At 37.2% G+C, this 19667-nt stretch overlaps 1 protein-coding gene across 1 annotated transcript in view; it reads left to right on the forward strand.

The window, feature by feature from the left end:
- SNTG2 (syntrophin gamma 2) overlaps positions 1–19667 on the forward strand; it is a 310557-nt gene that overhangs the window by 164133 nt on the left and 126757 nt on the right. Inside the window, exons 5-6 of the mRNA XM_068409305.1 lie at positions 1240–1283; positions 1399–1440. Of these exons, the coding sequence (XP_068265406.1) occupies positions 1240–1283; positions 1399–1440 (86 nt within the window). The remainder of the gene's footprint in view (positions 1–1239; positions 1284–1398; positions 1441–19667) is intronic.

Here is a 19667-nt window from a genome sequence, read left to right on the forward strand (position 1 = left end):
GTATTGAGATGCCCAAGCTAATGTTCAGCACCTCTAGCAATGTATGTACCCGAGGTAGGCTACTTCGCATTGCTTCGTGATGTTTTTGAACTGCTTTAATTCAGTTGCATGTCCATAGATGTCTCTTTTCTATACCAGCTGCTACAAATTGCATGCGTATTTTTAAATACAAAGCAGGATAAGAAGTGGGGTAAAGACCTTCAAGACGACTTGTAGCATGGTATTTAAAATAAATAAATCTTTCCTAAGTACTGATAAAAGTATGACTAATGAACTGTTATCTTTTATCTGCCAAAAGAGTGATGGAAAATCTATTAGAAAGATAAATTTAATATAAAAAAAAGCTATTTAGTACCAAAGGTACATTTGTAGTGGCAAAAGCTGTATTGCAGAAATGTTGAGAATACTCTCTGGAGTTTTTTCTTTCTTTTTTATCCGTTTTTCCATCTCTCAAAATACTGTCTTTGTTAACATTTATTGCATTCTTCAAAGCCTCCAGCTGTGACCCTGTAAGACCATATATGAGACTGATATGCCTTACTTAATCATATCAGTCTTTGCAGGATCAGAGCCTTACTTTCAATTAAGTAATAAATTCCAAGGGATAAACATCCTCAAATTCCACTAAAAAGTAAAAAAAAAAATAAAAGTTACAGAATACACCTCAAAAATGTCATTGTGCAGAATTGTTTGCAGTTTCATTACATTATACCCATTAATTCTGTAAGGCAGGAAACTTGCAAATTACAGACTGGAATAATGTATTTTTTTATTCTCAGGAACAAACCTAACTCAAACTTCATGTTAAAGAGTTATATTAAATTCTAGGCACAGCTTCTTTAATTTTAGTGGTCCCTGTAAATTTGTTCAGGGGGAAAGGAATTGTTAAGTAGTTTCAAAACTTCCGATTTCCCTTTTGAGGAAAAATAATGAGAAGTGTGAATTACACTTTCCACATAATTTAATGAAATCCTTCATTAGTGAGAAATTACATTTGTATTCCATATTAAATAAGTTATTTGTGCATGGAAAGTAACTCTCTTAATTTGTTTAAAATTGCTAGGAATCTATTACCTTTAAAGGATGAATACTGATTGCTATGCCATTGGTGTTTTCACAACCTGATGAGTTTCAAATGAAGGTTACAAACAGCGTACTAAACCTCTTGCTGGAAAAGAATATAGCATTATTTTTCAGTACTACTTTCAATTAAAATGTACTCCTTCTGTAATCCCACAGCTGACCAAACAGGAATGTTATTTATAGGAGATGCAATAACGCAGGTCAGTAAACATTCACTTTTTCCACAGACATTTGTTTGATACTTGCCTTTATGTTTGTTTCATTAACTAACTTACACATTGCAAATCATTTTCTCCCTGTCATATCTGTTTTTAGGTTAATGGTATAAATGTAGAAAGTGCTACCCATGAAGAAGTGGTAAGTCGTTCCACTTTGATTTTTTAATAGTGTACAGAATATCCTTTGTCCATACTGTTCTGTCTCTAACCTTGCTTCATATGAGTTTACTCTTTTTTACTATAAAGGCACAGTGCTATAGTCAGGTTTGTCATATATGTGATTATTAAAAGTTTAATTTTGTCTGTTAGTATTTGTTGTAGTTTCTACACTCTTACTGTGACTCTTCTTCATAGTAAGATATATGCACTTGTGGCACAAATGTACTATTCCAAAGTTGAGTCTCCATCATTGTTTCTTACAGTTTTTACATCCCTTAGATAAAGTAAGTATTTCAAAGCACAAAATAAGGCAAAAATGCAAAATCCTGGTAGGTTACCTCTGTTCTGTTCAGCAGAGTGCAACTGCTCTTCCCAGAATAGGAACTATATCAGTTTTATCAATGAACACATGATCTTTTCTTTTTTTTTTCCCCTGTAAACTGTACACTGGTCTGCTTGTCATGAAAATTCAACAAAATGCAAAGAAAAAATTAAAAGGCCTTTCCTAATTAAGAATAAATGGTCAAAATATGAAAAACATTACCTTTTTATGATGCTACTGTAGGTAACAAAGTGTCCTTTGGGTGATCACAATTAGTCTTTCAGGGACTGCAAATAAATTGAATAGTCTTTTTATATAAATAAATGTATATGTATATATAACATATATATGTGTGTGCACCCATATATTCTTTATGGATCATGCCTTTGTATAGTACCTGATCCATTGGGATTGCAAGTGCTCCTAAAGGGTTCACCTGGTGTGGTACTACATTTAAATGGTAATAAAATTCTCACCTTCTTAGCACTGCAGGAACAGGGATTGAGTTAGTTTAGTAAAGAATCTGATTTAACCTACTGTAAAAATGACACTTAAAAATTAGAATGTGTGGGGTGAGTGTCATGATCCTCCTCAGGTATTTAAAAACTTTGATTCACATTGCCTTCAGTGCAATTAGAAGGGACTCAACTTTGTAGGTCTTACCCCTCTGTACACTGAAAAATAGAAAATACAATTAATGTTTTGCTACCTATTTCTAAATGTGCAATTGTGCGAGAACATGGGGATTCCTGATGGGAAATGTATAAGGGAACACGGTTATTTTATTTGGTGAAATGATGTAACAATTTCAGTTGTGCCCTATTTATATTTATGTACCATATACATCATTGTTGTGGGCTGTGGTGCACTGCACAGTGTTCTTGTTTCATGTTAAGAATTCTCAAGTGTTACAGAAGTATAGATAGTAATAACAGTTGCATACAACGTTATACTTAAACTGTTTCTAAATGCTGAGACAAGAGTGGGAGGAATCGAGAAAGCAGTGGTGTTACATGTTTTTAAATTTCATCTGATTCTTTAAGTCATTTTAAGGTGCTATGTACCAGATTTTGTGGAAGTTTCTTTATTAGGAAGCAAGAAATGTGCTTAAACATTGGTTCTTTTTGATGGTATCCATAGGACTAAATGCACTTGCTGCCTTCAAGCCTGAGTGCACATACCGGGCACACCTAATTCATAGCTGGTACTTCCAGAGGTTATAGGGCTATAGATAATAAATAACCATAATAAAGAAATCTTGTACCTAATAAGACTATACCCACATGCAAGAAAGAGAAGAATATAGAAAACATATAAAGATCTCAGCTTCAGGCTGGGGGGGGATTAAGGCACACATCTCTGTATCTTGGTTTTCATGGGAAAACCAGTGTGTGTGGATTGCTGTGACACACTGAAAAGACCCCTTGCCCAGGACTTTACAGCACACTGTGGAGTGCAGTCACAGTTTCTGCATAGCTTTTGAATCTGGTGATGTTCAGTTTAGAGGAATATTGAGATTGAAGAATGGAATTATGATGACTAGTTCTAGCACAATATGCTGACTCTCACTGGTGTATTCATTTTCATGGTAATGTTCAAGAAATGGACCAAGGTCTTCTGGTGAGCTTTTTGTCCGCTTAAAAGGAAAATTATTAAAATGTTTTTTACATTGCTTTATAGAATTAAGATGGCAAGGACTTCTCTTGGGAAAAAAATAAAATATGGAACTGCTTTCTTCTTCTACAGAATGATGCTTCTGTAGCATTTTCAGTGTTTAGATGCTTGCAGCTGAACCTCAAATAAAAAAGCACATATCAATAGTTACTCTATATTACTTATCAGAGCTTAGAGAAGAGGTAAGCTAGAAGTTGCTGGCTGCATTTCCAGAACATTTTTACCATCACATGTTCTCTAGTGGGCCTAAAATGAATATCTTCGACCAATGTTCCAGCAGCATTTCTTGCACTTTCTCCTTCACTTCATACTCTACCCTAGCTGGAGAATCACTTCCACAGCAGCCCTCAGACTAAGGCATTGAAAAGCACAGGGGATGGGAGATGGCTGAGAACCTGTCAATTTTGGAAGCCACTGAACCAAATCACTAGCTTTTGGGCAGGGGTACCCAAATGGCTCCTAGCAATAACATGCTTTGATAGCATCTGTTCCCTGTGCTGCCTACTTTCTGTTCTGTCCTGAACCACTGATACCTCAGCCCCATCCTTCTCATATACATCACTTCCAACAATTCTATGCCATATAGTCTTGATAGACCACTGCCTCTGCTGCAGTGATGAATGATGGTTTGTTAATGGATGGCCTAAGGTTTAGCAGCTGCAAGGCTTTTTTTCTAAGGATTCTTGCCTCACCTTATAATTATGAAAATTTTATTGGATTTCATTTGAAAAGGTAGTGGGTACTTGCCATTCTCACTGACTTAAAGAAAAGCAGCAATAATATGCTTTTTTTTTTTTCTCTTTTACTCTTCCAGTTATTTAATGAGGTTTCGAAGTACAGTTTACCACAATGTTTGGTCTAACCTGAAACAAAATAACTTATTGAATAGTGGTTAGTTTTTATCTGGTTTATTTCATTTATCAGATTAACTGTATGTGGATAAAGCCAGTTCACATTCACTCCATGTGCAGTGCTTTTCCAGTCTGCACTGTAAGGCAGTATAGGTAAAAAATGTTAACCCCTGTTGCCTGTTTATTGGAAGTTATCAGTTGATTCACTGACAACTGTATCTCAGAATAGCACCTGTAGCAACCATAAATGACATGGGCTTTGACAGTCTTATCAGCAAGACAGAAATTACATGGGCAAAGGAACTAAACTTTCTTTTATTACTTGGAGGTGATCTCTCTAGGTCAAGATAAAGCGCAGCTGCATGATCTTGCAGTCCCTTTCTTGGTGTTGATTAATACCATCAGGCTGAATCTCTAAAATAATTACAGACAATCTCAGTAAAGCACAGAGTCAGTTCTATTGTATATTGGTGAACTGCCCTCCTGCTGCTTGTGTTGTTATTGCACATAGAAAATTCTAAACTTCCTGAAAGTTATTCCCCACAAGATGGTAAGTTACATCCCTTAAGGATTGTTTTTCCGTACCAAGAAGCGCTCCAGAACTGCCCATGTAACACAGCTATGCTGCAATGGTGAGGAATGACAGAGAAATGCATAATGCTGCCCTTTGCTCTGTTCGTGGGAATTCAGTAGAATCATTTAACAAAACTTCTTGGAACAATTGTAGGCCACGTAGCTGAGGGAAGCTCCCAACGGAAGAGAGATCTCAGTGGGCCAGGAGATAGATCTGCAAAGAGACTTCTCTACTACCACAACCTACTATTGTAATCAGAGTGGAGTTAGGTAAATGGGTCAGGTGGTAGAGGAAGGGGCTGATTCTGTGAGATTTGAGATGAGGTAGGCTATTGCCAAAGTTTCTGACAGACTGGAAGATGTTTTATTTCTTATTGTTATCAAAGTTATGTTGTATTTTTATGAAATAATAGTTGAGATTTCTCATCCAAAATAAAAATCTCCTTATTTGACTGTGGTGTTTTTGCAATTGAAAAGAAATACTTCAAAAAGAAGGGTTCATTTAATGTCCCTAAGCTTTCAGCTTGTAGGAATCAGTTGTTTGTCAGTAGCTGCTGTTTGTAGATGGAACATGTCAATGATCATGTGCTTGTCTGCTACCTCTCAGGAGGTTAATATTTCTCATCTCATTTTTGTCGGATTACAGAGGCTGAGTGTGTGCACTTAGACAAAAACATGGCACATATGAACATCTAAAGTGAAACTTATATTGAATTTAGAAATAAGTCTGAGTGATCTATTTAATTAAGAAAAAAAGGAAGCCTTCAGCTTACATTCTCGAGGGTCCATGACTCCCTACATCTTTTTGTCTGATGAAAGTGGATGTGTTTAAACTTCTAGTATGGCACAGATCCAGAACCGCAATGGTGTTTGCTTGAGAAAGTGCTTCTTTCATATGTAAGATTTTTAAGGTATATAAGATAGGAAATACCACTCCTAAGTTAAATTTAGGGTTCAGAGACCACATAAACCATCAGCTTTGAGGCCTACATACAATGCAGTAGGTTTGGGCACCTAAAAATAGCACCAGAGAAGGTGGTGGAACAACATATTAAGCTGTTAATATAGTAGCTTAATGATTAAGGGTACTTGTCCAGAAAGCAGGGGGTTAAGGATGGAGGACTCATCTAACTTTTAGCAAATCATACCTGCATCTTCTATCTCCATAACAGTGCCCTGTTTTCTAAGTGTGTCAGGTTAGGTGAGAGGCACTCTAGCAATTCTGTTCGAAAGACACTCAGCAGTGAGGCTTGGGTAGTCTCAGTTCACACTGGGATGGATTTTACACTTAACATTGTTAACATCATACAAAGTATTTAGTCAATGGGAGCCTGTGAAAGGTTATTGAGTAATTCTTTTGGCTTGCTTTATTTTCATCTGGCACCATGATCTCTTACGTATTCAGTCATATCCTTCAAGATGGGACTTCTGAAGCATCATCCTCCAATATAGTTTGAACACACTTCTTGCTGCTTGCATTCTGGGTGGTGAGGACCTCTTTTGTAAATACCTAATTCAAGATTATGAGTTGTACTGTGTGATCCAAGGGACTATGTACTGGGTCTGGCTGGGATGAGTTAATTTTCTTCATAGCACATAGTGCTGTATTTTGGTTTGTGACTAAAACGATGTTAATAACACGCCAGTGTTTTCCTTATTGCTGAGCAGTGCTTGCACATCATCAAGGCTTTATCTTTTTCCAGCTCTTCCTCCTCTCAATGAGTAGGAGTGGGCAAGAAGTTGGAAGGGGACACAGCCAGGATAGCTGATCTGAACTGACCAAAGGGATTTTCCATGCCATATAACATCATGCTCAGCAATAAAATTTGTGGGGAGGGTTTTCTAGGGGAAGCAGCCATTGCTTGGAGACTGGCTGCCATCAGTATACTTGTAGGAGGTGGTGAGTGATTGCCTTTGCATCACTTGTTTTGTTTTTTACCTTTGTCTTTGCTTCACTTCTTAAACTGTCTTTATCTCCAAGGTTCCTGGGGTGTATTAGAAGGGGTGTGGTTAGCAGGTCAAGAGAGGTTCTCCTCCCCCTCTACTCTGCCCTGGTGAGGCCGCATCTGGAATATTGTGTCCAGTTCTGGGCCCCCCAGTTCAAGAAGGACAGGGAACTGCTAGAGAGAGTCCAGCGCAGAGCCACGAAGATGATTAAGGGAGTGGAACATCTCCCTTATGAGGAGAGGCTGAGGGAGCTGGATCTCTTTAGCTTGGAGAAGAGGAGACTGAGGGGTGACCTCATTAATGTTTATAAATATGTAAAGGGCAAGTGTCACGAGGATGGAGCCAGGCTCTTCTCAGTGACATCCCTTGACAGGACAAGGGGCAATGGGTGCAAGCTGGAACACAGGAGGTTCCACATAAATATGAGGAAAAACTTCTTTACGGTGAGGGTGACTGAACACTGGAACAGGCTGCCCAGAGAGGTTGTGGAGTTTCCTTCTCTGGAGACATTCAAAACCCGCCTGGATGCGTTCCTGTGTGATATGATCTAGGTAATCCTGCTCCGGCAGGGGGATTGGACTAGATGATCTTTCGAGGTCCCTTCCAATCCGAGGTCCCTTCCAATCCCTAACATTCTGTGATTCTGTGATTCTGTGATTTTGTTCTTCCTATTCTCTCCCCTGTCCTGCTGGTGGGGGGAGTGAGTAAGCGGCTGTGTGGGTGCTTAGCTGCTGGCTGGGAGCCACCCACCACAGACTACTAAAAGGGATGCTGGTGGCAAAGGTAGAGATACTGAATTACTTCACTAGTGCCAGCCATAGTGATAAGGAATTAAGGGGCAGAAGCAAGTATATGCTTCTTGGGGTTTTTGGTGGGGTGCTGTTTTTTTCCTGTTTGTTTGTCTTTGGTGTTTTGATTATTTGTTTGGGTTATTTTTAATTGTAACTCTAACAAATGTTTTCAAGAATTGCCTTTGGGTTTTTTGTTTAGTGTTGTTTCACAGTGGCATATCTGGATTCCTTGTGTTTAGACGTTTTCTCCTTTTTTTCTTAATTTCTACCATTTTAGAATATCTGCTGGTTCACCCTTATAGCATGTGAGGAGTTGCACTGAGTAGGCACAAACTCAGATAACCTGCATTTTACTAAATGGAAGATTACATGTAATTATATGTCAGTTTGGGTCACAGATGTTGAAGACTTAAGACCCACTGGGGTAAATACATAGCAGAGAAGGCTACAAGATCTGGGTATTGTAGGAAAGGAGGTCAATTTGTTCTGTCTGCCACTTACCATCTTCACAACTGGCATTATGGAAATGCTTAAGTAGATAGCTGATCCTGATTATACCAAGTACGTAGTTTTGTTTCTTGACCCTTGAACTTCCAGCAAGGTTAAAAGGTGATTACTTCTCTGCAAGCCAAACAACTACCTGGTCTGTCAGCAACAATTTCACAACAGGCTGGCTTTCCTGTTTTTCACTTCTAATTACTAGCTTTTCTCCACAACTCTTCAAGCTGCTACTATCACACCTTAGTTCTGGCTAAGGGTATGGATAGAAACATAAATAACTTAAAATCAGGACTGAGGAAAATCCCACTTTTACAGTAGGTAATAAAATAAACTGTGGAGAATTGAAAATAATTTATTTTCCTTGAAAAATAAGTTTATTTTTAGAAATAGTGTATTGATGTGGAGAGACTGTGAATACTGAAAATGTTAATTTGGAGATTAATATAGTTTCTGTATTGCTCATCTGAGAGGAAAATTAATTGTGTTTCCCTGGTGGCTAATCAACTTATCGGCCTGTACAACACAAAAGGAACAGTCAGTTCTCCGGAGAGGAGCGACGGAAGCAGAGGGGAAGAGTAATTTGGTTGAAATTAACAATGAAGGGATAGCCCCATCGAGTCCACTTGGCTGGGACTTCAGTTTTTAAGATATTCAGAATAAACGGTGAAAGGGAGTGAAACACAAGATGACAGTTTGCTGATTCAACAGAATTATTCAGGTTGGTAATGATAAGGGAGAGCTGTGAAGACTGACAGTGGGATTCAGTGATTCGGTAGCTATACAGTAGAAGGTGAAATCCATGTATATGAAAGGTAAGTGGTACGTGTCGGAGGGAACAGTCCTGATTTCACATATAAAATGATGGGCTCCGAAGTGACCACTGCAGCTGTGAAATAAAATTTCGGGCTTTAAGAATTCAAGAAAGCTAATCAGTTGTTGGAGGTCTTTTAGGAAAGCAGTGGAAAACAGAACTGAAAAAAAAACATCGTATGCATCCAAGGTGGCTTTGTGTACTTCGGTACTGACAGTATTTCTGATCCCCTCACTTTGAAGGGTGTAAAAGGAAAAGTTTCAGAGACAGCAACAAGGCATTGAGCAGCATGATCAAAGATATTGGGTAGCTTCTAAACAGTGAATAGCTAGAGGGCAGCTAGAGCTTTACTCTGGGAAAGAGGCAATTGAGATGAGAGGTTATGGAGTCCTGTAAATTGAGTGGGGTGAAAGGAAAAGTAAAAGACTGTCTCTGCCAGTAGAGAAGCCAGAACTAAGAGGTATCAAATGAAACCAAAATCGAAATTCAAAGCAAGCATGAGGAGCTAGTGGAACAGATGCTAGACCAGTTTCTACTCCTTGAGCTGTTGTAAGTAGCTAAAGGCTACTCCTGAGAATACTTCCTTGTCTGGTGTTTTGCAGTACAAGCTGGGTGCTTCTTTCTGTACTTAGTGGAAGAAAGAAATAAGATTCAGAAAGATTTTACTAAGTCCCCAAGGTGAGCACTGCCCTATGATGAAATGCACTAGAAGCTCCTATTGGTATCCACTGTAAGCAAAATGTAGATGATGTGATGATTTTTCATCACTGGAGCATTTCAAGGCGATTGGACGGGGTGCTAGATAATGTCATCTAGGTTCTCTTTCCCATGAAAGCTTGAGCCAGATAATCTTTCGATGTCCCTCCCAACCTGGGCTGTTTTATGATTCTGTGGTTAGTTCACATGTTAGTTTGAATGAAACTAATCCCACTTCAAGATAATAAACAGTTTATTTCTGTTAGCTAGAAAAGGCAGAAATGAGGGTGTGGGTATATAAAATGAAGCACTAGGTGCTACATGACATTTTATTCTTACTATATCTTATTCATATATTTTTTTAGTAAGTTAGTGTGTTTCACACATTTTTAGTATTTCACACAAATGTTAATCTAATTGGAATTTTGTTTACTGACCCAGGAAAGTACTTGGAAACCTTTTTTTTTATTTATGAGTAGTCTCACAGAAGGGAATCACTAAATAAGCAATATCCATTAAAACAGAGAATCCATTCAATGAGGATTGTTTTAGATTTTCAGAATTAGAACTGCTTTTAGCCAGTAGTCATCAAGTGGTTTTGCCAGATCTTTGATGACTTCAGGTGCTTGTTGTAATACTATTTAATGTGTTACTGGCATGTTTCCCAGGGAGTGATGAACTTGTGCTTCAATAGCCTGATTCATTGAGACACAAGGAATAAATCTGAAAATTGCATATCTTCCTTGAGATATTGAAATTTTATTTTCATTCATCCCTTATTCCATCATCCATTCTGTGTTAGCTATTTTAGAATTAAAGTTCTCTGTATGGTCTTCTTGAACTCAGTTACAAGTGGTGGAACACAGATTATGAATTTTATCCATGTAATATCAGAAAGAAAAAGGTCACATAATAGAAAAAAATTAGAAGATACATACCTAAAAATGTATGTAATGTTTATCTGCTCAAAAAATATCTCATATCGAATTTAAGATAATAAAAAGCATAGAATTATAGTGATCATTTAGTAAAATCAATAAAATAATAAAAAGAATTATAAAATAACTTGTCAAATTAATAGATGCTTGTGAAATAGCAAATATACATTCTTGTGATTTACTAATTTTACTGTGTAGTAATACCTCATAGTCATATTAATGAGCAGATTTTATTGATTTATGTTGTTACTAAAATCATTAATATACTGCTATCTTTAAACAAATTGAGATATATATTTACAATTTAAAAACTGCAGTATTATGTTCTGTAGATTTAAATACATGTTAATATTTGAATATGTAATTCAGTAATACATGAGGCAACAAGGTTGTGACATTTGGAGAAAGTAAAAACAAAGTTTTCATTTAATATCCGTAGAGGGTTTAATACCTTAAGATTCCTGCCAGAAATAATCAGCAGTACAGATCAAATTTCAAGAGAAATGCTTGTTGTTTTGCTAGATTGCCCAGATAGTTTCTACATTAAAATGTATAGATACCCTTACAGACATGCACACATTTCTGACTCAAGACTGACGCGTATCTTCAGGCTATTCCTTGAACTTTTACCGTTTTTCCTGTGGCAAGCTTTTCAGTTTGAACATGCTCTTTCACCCAACAGAGAAAATTTTATGAAATAAAAAAGAACAGTTTAATTGAAATATGACAAGTGTAAAATGAGTTTGACCAGTTAAATGAAGACAAATATTTTTCTACATAGAAAGACTATGCATGTTTCATTTCTTGAAGATTTATCTTAATGCTGCCAAGATGAATATTGTTAGGACTTTGAGCAATACTCTGCATGGTTCACTCGAATAGTTAGTCCATTGTACTGCAATTTTGTTGTTTTTGTTCTGTCAACATAGAAGAAATATTGTGCTAATATTGGAATGGTAATTCTACCAGATCAAGAAGAACCAGTAACAGATTTTCTCATGTCATGTGAAGACTGTCTGATTCCCTTGAATGCCGTGGAACTGTTTGATTTTTTTTCGTCAGCTTCATGGCTCTCCCATTTTCTTGGTACTTTTCAAAATTTGCTTTTAGATTTCTGCATTTTAGTAAATTGTTTTGTTGAGAGTTTAAAAGTGATGTTATAAATGGTTTTCATCTAAATGAAATTGTGCTTCTGTATTCCCTATCCCTTGCTGCCTTGTTCGCACACCCTAACAAAAGCAATCTGTTCCTCCTGTTCTTTTTTGTTTAGACACACTGCAAGAACAGGTGGATGCTACTAAAGAGCATTTTTAAAATGAACAGTTACCAAAAATTAAAAAAGGGACAATAAAATTGTACACACTTTCTGAAATAGTCTGTATACATTACTGCAAAGTTTAGCTGAAATTACATTTTACTGTCTGAATGCAAGTTAAAAAAAAAAAAAAAAAAGTGATATTGCACAGAAACTTACCAGTAATGTCTTAAATCACCTCAACATCACATTCTTTATTTCCTGGTATGTGTTCAAGTAATGCATATGCAGTAGAGTGGAAATAAGAAATCAATCTCTGTAAAAATTGTACTGAACACATAGAGAAGAAGCGTGTGTGCGTTTTTGTGGGGTTGTATGTTTTATCATGGGAAGCCTAAAGAAATATGAAATAGAATAATCAAACAAAGCAGCCATTGTGCTTCCAGAGAGATGACAAACAAGTCTCAGGGAAATGCCAGAGAGGAAACAAAGGGAAGAGCAGCAGGAAAGCACGGAAAATCTGTTCCAGTGACTTTTTGAAAGGGCTTTTGCTGATGCTTTCCCTGATCTCTCTCAAGTAACTATTAAATAAAAATTAAAAAAAAAAAAAGAAGTAAAAACTTAAAATATGTAATTGACTAACGTAGAGTTAAAATTGTTTTCCTTCTCATGTATGTGTTTTTAGAGACCTTAATTAATCAAAACTTGTAGAGGAAATAAAATTAAGGTACATACTTTCACAACTTTGACATTATCCCTTCCCTTCTCTAGATCCTCTCTGTTCGTAAGAGCTGAAGAGAGAGGAAGAGGAAAATGGTGGAGATTTCTCTACAACAACTTGGCAGGGCTATGCTATGAAATAACTTAGGGGGATCCATCATTATGGATACCAGCTGAGTCTCTCTTTAGTTTTTCCAAAGTATTTTTATGTGCTTTCGATCTTTTGAAGATAGTTTGATCATTTTCTGAATTTTCTTCTAGATAGTTTCACAGCTGTTTCCTCAAAAAAAAAAATAAAATAAAAGGGTATTTGAAAAGAACAAAGCAAAAAACTTTAGCATATTTTACTTTTCTTAATCTAGCTGATTTCCAACACTGACCTACATTGTCACTGGATATTGGAAAAGAAATGTAGAGGGTTTTGCCTATCAGCTTTTCTATGACTGGTTTCTGTGTATGAAATATGATTTATTTAGTTTGTGATTAGGCTTATTGACTTCCCAATATGTTGCCATTACTATTATTTCTTTAACTGGGTCATTTTGGGGCATGGAATAAAGGGGTTGTATCTTGACTGACATAAAGTTGTGGTGTGCTCCAGGCCAAGAGGCTATCTCCAGTTACACACAGACATGAACAGAAACAGCATGGGCAGAATCCATCAGCCCTAAATATTATGAGAGGGAGCTTGCTGGAATCATCTCAGACTCTGACCACTTGCTTTCCCCATTATTTAGGAGATTTAAATTTGGGATCAGCCAAAGCAGGCATGTAGATTTGAAAGCATTTGTAAGTCACTTTCAAACACAATGCAGTTTTCATATACAGCTGTACAAGAAACTGCGACATTTCTATAAATAAGTTTTCATGAAGAAACTCTTTAACCATGAAACATTCAACATGTTTCTGTTTAGTTAAAGCATTTTGATGGTTTTTTTTTAGGACTAGAGAGACAAAAAGAAAAACAAAAATGAAGTTCAACAAGGCCAAGTGCAAGGTCCTGCATGTGGGTCAGGGCAATCCCAAGCACAAATACAGGCTGGGCGGAGAATGGATTGAGAGCAGCCCTGAGGAGAAGGGCTTGGAGGTGGTGGTTGACAGCAAGCTCAACATGAGCCGGCAATGTGCGCTTGCAGCCCAGAAGGCCAACCGTATCCTGGGCTGCATCAAAAGCAGCGTGGCCAGCAGGTCAAGGGAGGTGATTCTGCCCTTCTACTCTGCTCTCGTGAGACCCCACCCAGAGTACTGCGTCCGGCTCTGGGGGCCCCAAGATAAGAAGGACATGGAGTTGTTGGAATGAGTCCAGAGGAGGGCCACGAAGATGATCAGAGGGCTGGAGCACCTCTCCTATGAACACAGGCTGAGAGAGTTGGGGTTGTTCAGCCTGGAGAAGAGAAGGCTCCGGGGAGACCTTCTAGCAGCCTTCCAGTACCTGAAGGGGGCCTACAGGAAAGCTGGAGAGGGACTTTTTACAAGGGCATGTAGTGATAGGATGAGGGGTAATGGTTTCAAACCGAAAGAGGGTATATTTAGATTAGGTATTAGGAAGAAATTCTTTCCTGTGAGGGTGGTGAGACACTGGAACAGGTTGCCCAGAGAAAGTTGTGGATGTCCCCTCCGTGGCAGTGTTTAAGGCCAGGTTGGATGGGGCTTTGAGCAATGTGGTCTAGTGGAAAGGTGTCCCTGCCCGTGGCAGGGGGGTTGGAACTAGATGATCTTCAAGGTCCCTTCCAACCCAAACCATTCTATGATTCTATGATTCTATGATATCAAGCTTCTGAAGATTTTACTTTCTTAACTTCATCTTGATAGTTCTCAGAGTTACTTTGTCTTTGCCTCAGTCAGCATTTATTAATGGGTTTAATGTAGTTGCTTTCATTAGTTAAGACTTACCATGTATTTTAGAAAATTTGCTGCTGCTGTGTAGATGGGCAGTAACAGAAGGAGAGGAAAAAAAGAAACATTAATAGAAAATGCTAAATTGTGACATTAGAGTGCAGAGGGAAGTTCTGCTGTTCATAGTTTTCCTATTCTTTCAGTTACCCTACAGAATTTTTCTGAGCTATTTTCTTAGGGATTTGGTCATAGTAGAACAGCAGCCCTGTTATCATGACAGTGAGACAAATAATTAAAAAGTGTTTTTCACCTTGCTTAGATGAAAAAGATCTGAGTTGAATTTCCTTTCTCCAGGTGCTAATTTGCCGTAAGTATTCTGTATCCCAGCACTGCATAAAAATAAAGGTACATAAAATGAGCAAATTATAGTGTAACTTTAAAATTTTGTGGGATGTACAATTCAACCTCACTGTTTCCAGATGCTCTAAGAAATGCAATTATTTCATCACTGAATGCATCTGGCAGCATTCCTCATTAAGAAGTAAGTTATAGTATACTTTTAGTCTCCAGTGTCTTTTACATGCAAATGATGAAACTCACATGCTTTAAAACACATTTTTTGCCATTTAAATTTGCACCCTTTTGCACCTTTACTGTGCTTTTATAAAGGATAGCAAAATTTCAGAGAAAGATTTTAAAAAATGATGTAACACATTATGGTCCTTGTGTTAAACATATACTTTAAAATATTACATAATTTCTGTAACGTACTTGTGGAAATTGACTTTCTTTCAAGCTCTAAACATGTTAAGAAAGCATCCACAATTAAGTAGTTCAGATTTCAGTACTACTATTTTACCCCCATCTATTTCACAATCACTTAATTCCATGGGTTAGAGAAGCATCAAGTACTCTGGCGTTATGAGCATTGACGATGTGCATAATCTTTGAGCACAAAAGCAGAATTGCTATAATTAAAACTGATGGAAGAATTCAACTACCTGGCACAAAGGAGCTATAGGAAGAATTAAAGTCTTTGCTAAGCTATGGGTGCAAAATGTAGCACTTCTTAGACAAAGCACACAGAGAGTGTGGATGGACAGCTGCCATTTTAAGCAGTACTTCCTAAGGGTGAAAGGAGTTGAGCTTTAAAAAAACCCCACCAAACCAAAAAACAAAGCTGTGTCTCTTTTAACCATTTTAATTTTATATTTATTTAATTTATAAATGTTGAAAGACCTACGAAGTATTTATAACAAATTATACTATCCTCTTTAGTCAAAAATAAAGATGCTCTTTCTTCCATCTCCTCCTCCCACCTGTATAAAATTGAGCACAATGGAGGGAGATCAAATATTTAAGCTAAAGGAGAATGTTGGAATAAGAACAAAAGGGTATAAACTATCTGTGGATAAGTCTGGAGGGTCTTTGAAACAGCTGGTAGGAAAAGAAATTACCCATTTTTGAAAAGAGACTTGATGGATTCAGTAACAGTGCTGTACGATGTCCCTTGTTATCCCTGGCAATTGCTAGGAAGACCTGTCCACTCTTGCTTCCTGTGATGGTTACATCCTGTGCACAAACAAGTCTATGTCTTCATTTTTGGTCACTCTGCTGGTTTTCCACTCTGGCTGAGCTAGCTTCTCTAAAGCAGTAGCCTCTCTTTTTCATTTCTCCCTCCCCGACCTTCCTTTGCCAATCTAAACAATGTTTTGTGCTTTTGACTAATTCACTGTCTTATATTGGGTGACCCTCAGTATTTCATCAGGGTATCATCACTGTATGAGCTGTACATAAGTATTGTTCCTCTTCAAAAAGACATTGACTTAATGGGAGTGTGATCTAAAAAAGTGAATGGGTCTTACAGCTGTCAGGCACATTTCAGGCACATTTGTTAGCTACTGAATTGAGGCTGGATAATAGAATAAGCAGGCTGCTCTTCTTCCTTACTATAGATAGCAGACAAAATACTCGTAGAGCAGGAGTGCCACTTCAGATGGCAAATAAGCTAGCACATTGCGTCAAAACTATTAAAGAACTGGATCAGGAAATCAAAAGGTTTTTTGCTGTTGTCTTTTGTCTAATCAGGTATTAGACAGCAAAAAGTCTAATAGAAAAAAGTATAGCCCTGTATTTAAACAAATATAGCTGTAATCTGTACTCTGGGGGAGGAGAAACTAATTCTTCAGAAGACTTTAACATGTTGATGAGGTTTGCATGATGTTCCCCTCATCAATTAGAATGGTTTTTTCCAGTACAGGAAATGTTTAGTATTGAATAAAGGAATATACTTTATGGTGACCTGTGCTGAATAAATATTGGCCTGTACAGTAGCACAATTGCAAGGAATCATGCGCTGGGGTCCTGAGATAGTGTGCAGAAGGTTTAGGTATGGGACTTTGCCTAACACAAATTTCTTGCTGATGCATATTGAACATTGCAGGTGACCTACTGTTTTATGGTGATAGTAGCACTTTCATGCTTGGGGAGTTGTGAAAACAAAAGCATTAAAGACTGACATACAGGAGTACTATTACTATGAAACAGTGCTGCATTTTGTCCGTAGGTATTCCTATTATGTTCTTCTACATGCTGTAAGAATTTCAGTATAAAATAGTAATGTTTTTTATTTTCTAGGTGCTCCAGTTCTTTAAGCCTGAAACGGTGAACATATGCTTGATTACAAATAAATTCTATGCTTAATCCAAAGTGAAGGGCAGTCCATTGAGCTGATCAGTCCACAGGTCTAGGACTTCTGTCTGTACTTCAGCTGTAAATGTGTAGACACCAAAAGCCGTTCTCAGTGCTTCTTACGTTTAGTCCTGTATTAATTCTGGATGCCTGTGAAATGTCAATTAGACTAGGAAGTCATAGTACAGCAGGATCATTGTGGAAAAGTTTGATGTAAGAAAAGGAAGCCATGCCCAAATTGTCAACAGTTTCTAAATCAGAGAATGCAGCCTGTGACCTGCTGGGTTTGATAACTTCAAAAGCTTCTGGTTTGGCTTTTGCACTCAGTAGCACAAGACAGCCTTCATTAAATATTGTCTATTATTCAACTGAAATTACCTTCATCACCATTTCATACCGTTGCCGGTAGACAGTGTCAGTTTTCTGTCTGATATCTCTCTCCTCAGAAGCACTTTAGTCAGATAAAATCCTTTTCTGAGAACTCTGCAGATATTTTATGAATACAAGCAAACACTGACAAAATTGGAACAGTAACGGCTACATGAAAATCTGCATTTAGTCTTTTTAACTTAATCTGTGTCAATTGGAGTTTGTATAAATACAACCATTTAACCACCATCTAGAAAGTCTTTCAAATATATTTTAAGATTAAGAACCTGCAGGGTTAGACTGCTCCAATTTGATTACTTGAAAAGGCCTGCATTTGGGATAGAAATGTTTGCATTTCTACAGATTCTGATTCCACTTAAACATACACATTTCCAATCACGCTCAGTCAGATACGTGTACGTGTATGTGTATTTGAACTGGAAGTGGCACTTTGCTACTATAGTACATGTTGCTGATATAGCAGATATGTCAGTAATGATTTAATAAAGTTTCAGTAAAGTTTCAATCTAAGTATTCTATGTTTGTTTTCCGGTAATTTGGCCATTTCTGTCTGTTGTAATTTTTTGATACCTGACACAATTCTTTCTTTTTACAAGTAATGTGTTACAGTAGACGAGCAATAAAACATACTGCTTATTCTAAAATTATGAGTTCTGTAGCTTTGAACTCTTTTCAATTACAGCACACTGATAACAGTTGAGAGTGACCTGAATTTCAGAGAGAAGTCCCTGTAATGCTCTGATATTCTTGGAATTTTTTGATGGATGGCAAAGTTACTTTCTCAGGGATGGGTCTTCATGCTTCAGGTAATAGTTAGACTTAAGCAAATTTATTTAAACTTCAGGGAACAGCTGATTTGGCTCAGAATGTATTTTCCAATGCACAATATGTATCAGCATCTTTCATATCCCAGATATTTGTGTGAGCATTGTTTTGAAGTGAAACACAGACTAAAGTGTGTAAGTGGAAAAAATAATGTAAAAAATAATGAAAAAACATGTAAATAATTTCCTTTTTTATCTATAATTCCTGGTAATTGTATCATACAGGAGCAGTGTTATTTGTTTAAATTAATAATGAAGATTTGTAGTTAAAAACATCTTTTACTGTATTTGTAGGCAGAAATAAGAGAAAAGTGCTGAGTAAACTAAGAGAAATTGCAGTTTAATTTAAATCTGTGAAAATTTACAGAAGCTGCATTTTCTTCATAGGTAGGAAATGGGGATGGGACATCTTTAAAGTGATAATAAATAGGACTTATTTTCTCAGATAACAGTATGTTTTATTTTTAAATTGGAAGATGCAGATTCTCTGTAGTTTCAGTGCCCAGTCTGGGACATACGTACCAATTGCTGTTACATATCCACCATGACAGGGACTCCTCAGATACTCATCCAGCCAAAGGGACTGATTGGCAAGGTATGAATGATAGCAAATCCATGTGAATATAATATGAGAAAAAAAAAAACAGCAGTCAGGCACAAGGAGAATTGGGAAAAGCAGTAGTGCCTCTTCTGCTTTACTTTTCTCTGTGTTTTGTCTCCAGTTAATGCCTTTTCTGCCTCTGAATTTATGTCTGATTCTTTGACAAACAAAAAACTTAATGGCTTCTCTTAGTGTATAGTGCAGTTGTATTATACTTGGTAGTTTTTTGTATAACTATAGCCACAGAGGGAGTTGTGCCTTCTGACCTGTGGTGAAAGCTTGCTGTGAACCCCAGTTCCTGCTGAAGCACAAGAACATCACGAGAAAGCTCCTAGATTATAGCAAGGAGTGGAGCAGCACAGTGATTTGGGTGCAGGGCTCACCGTGTGCTAGAAATCTCGTTCATTGAGGTCTAAATGTTTCACCTACTCACTGACATCCGTCCCAATAAAACATATCTGCCAAAATACATGTGCAGCCCAAGCTGAAGAATTGCCGCCTGCCTACCTAAGATCTTTCTTTTCTGTCTTCCTGTTGTTTCTTCTGAAGTATAAAATCTCTATATTGTGTTCAAAGAAATTGATCACGTCAGCAAGATTTTCCAATCTCTTCTACCTCTGATAAGTAACTGCTTAGCAAGCCCAGTTCAGTGTTATGCAAGTGCTGTTTTTAACTACGAACTTTGCATGGGACTCATAATTTAATAATCTGTATTACTGATTCATAATAATATAAAATATATATTTATCAGCTTGTTGAAAAAACATTCCCAATAAGGGCCATCTT

Source organism: Nyctibius grandis, chromosome 1, assembly GCF_013368605.1.
Source record: "Nyctibius grandis isolate bNycGra1 chromosome 1, bNycGra1.pri, whole genome shotgun sequence".
Lineage (NCBI taxonomy): Eukaryota > Metazoa > Chordata > Aves > Nyctibiiformes > Nyctibiidae > Nyctibius > Nyctibius grandis.